This window comes from Borostomias antarcticus, assembly GCF_949987555.1.
Source record: "Borostomias antarcticus genome assembly, chromosome: 14".
Lineage (NCBI taxonomy): Eukaryota > Metazoa > Chordata > Actinopteri > Stomiiformes > Stomiidae > Borostomias > Borostomias antarcticus.
In genome coordinates, this window is record NC_140247.1 from 15,756,384 (window position 1) to 15,758,492 (window position 2,109).

General features: G+C 51.7%; 1 protein-coding gene across 1 annotated transcript in view; it reads left to right on the plus strand.

Moving 5' to 3' along the window:
* LOC311317435 (protein TANC2-like) overlaps positions 1-228 on the plus strand; it is a gene marked incomplete at both ends in the record, with an annotated part of 73,319 nt that extends 73,091 nt beyond the window's left edge. The window contains one exon of the mRNA XM_084448517.1: positions 1-228. This exon is cut by the window's left edge and continues 1,813 nt beyond it. Coding sequence (XP_084304643.1) covers positions 1-228 — 228 coding nt within the window.
* Between the last annotated feature and the right edge of the window lie 1,881 nt (positions 229-2,109).

Below are 2,109 nucleotides of genomic sequence, written 5' to 3' on the forward strand. Positions count from 1 at the left end.
TACTACCAGCCGCCTCCCTCCTCCTCCTCCTCCAACGGCCGGGCGGACGGAACGGGCAGGGTGAGCCAGGCGCCCACCTACCCGGACGTCAAGGTGGCGCGGACGCTGCCGGTGGCGCAGGCCTACCAGGAGGGTGGCGGCGGCGAGTACAGACAGATGTCACGGGACCGGCAAGGCCCCGCCTCCCCCATCAAACCAAAGAGACCCTTCGTAGAGTCCAACGTCTAGGCAGGTGGGGCGGGGAGGGGAGGGAGGGGGGTACGGCAAGGGTTAACTGGTTAGGAGACCCAGTGGACAGTAGAGAGAGAGAGAGAGGGAGAGAGAGAGGGAGAGAGAGAGGGAGAGAGAGAGAGAGGGAGAGAGAGAGAGAGAGAGCGAGAGGGAGAGAGAGAGGGAGATTGTCACTTGATGAGAAGACAGGCCTGCTGATGTCCACCGATGAGTCATCGAGAAGCAGAAATGGACGCTGAGACTCCATGACGCTTCTGAGAGACAGATAGCTGTGACTAGCCCGGCAACGCTACTGCTGTAAACATCACATCCATAAACCCACCAGACACAAGACCACGCCCTCTTCTCCTGCCGGGCACCAGACCACGCCCTCTTCTCCTTCCGGACACAAGACCACGCCCTCTTCTCCTCCCGGGCACAAGACAACGCCCTCTTCTCCTGCTGGACACAAGACCACGCCCTCTTCTCCTGCTGGACACAAGACCACGCCCTCTTCTCCTGCCGGACACGAGACCACGCCCTCTTCTCCTGCCGGACACAAGACCACGCCCTCTTCTCCTGCCGGACACAAGACCACGCCCTCTTCTCCTGCTGGACACAAGACCACGCCCTCTTCTCCTGCTGGACACAAGACCACGCCCTCTTCTCCTGCTGGACACAAGACCACGCCCTCTTCTCCTGCCGGACACGAGACCACGCCCTCTTCTCCTGCTGGACACAGCGTTTCACTGTGTTTCAAAACATGGAACATTCAAAGGGAAGATTTTTCTTTTTCTCAAAGTGAATTTAACACAATTTCTCAGAAAGACTAAGAATGTTTCTGCCTTGGGGATTGATCAACATAGAGAGGACAAGATGAGTCACAACTTTTTGGGGATCAAGCCTGTTGTTCTCCAGACGCCGTGGCCTGTGAGCAGCCTGCTTGTCCTGGGGTCAAGCTCCTTCTCTTGTCCACCTGTTAAACAGTCAAACTGTCCAAATCCTCACTCTAATGGCACAAAGGAAACTGACCCCGAACTTAAGAACTTTGTCATCTGCTGTATCTCGGACTGAAATAGTCTTTAACATACTTGTACATAGGAAAATGTTAACAACAAAAAAAAGAATATTTATCATTTAACTTATGTTTGTAAAATACCGTACAGTAAAAAAACAACAACTATTGTTTCTCTTAGACTGTATATTTTTGATTCACCTTTCTGTTGTTGTTGTCGTTGTTGTTGTTGTTTTGGTAATGAGGTGACGTGCTTTCATGAGCGGCCATTTCTTTCCGTTCCAATAACTTGAATGTTGTTGTTGTTGTTGTTTATACTTTACAGACTAACAGTTTTCTGGTCCAGTTTGCGGTTCTTGGTTCTTTTAACAGAGACCCTGAACCACACGGGTCCAGAGACAGGCAACACACGTGCACGTACGTGCACACACTGCTTTCACACCCGCGCCGTCACACAAAGGTTTGTTTTCGCTCCGCGTCCACGTGTTCCGTGGAACGAAGGTCACGCCAAGGTCACGCCACATGGTGCTCCTTACACCTCAGAAATGGGTTACAGTAGAGTCCATCACACACGAACCCGTCTAGCTAAGGTCTCTCACACACTAACCCAGTCCAGTCAGATATTAGTATTAGTCCGCAGAACACATACCAAAATGACCATTTCATCCGTGTTACACTTCCTTTAAACAGTGCCTTTTTCACGATTTGGCTGAATATCTGGACATGGCAATGGTGTGTGAGGAAGCAAGAATGTGTTGCTTTTTGAAACAGACCAAGGAGGGTTGTGTGAGGCGGCTGGTCTTGATTTGGTCTGGTTCGGTGCAGGTCAGCGCAAGGCCAGAGTGTGTGTGGACGTCCGGTAACTAGCCTGGTCAGGCTCTTAA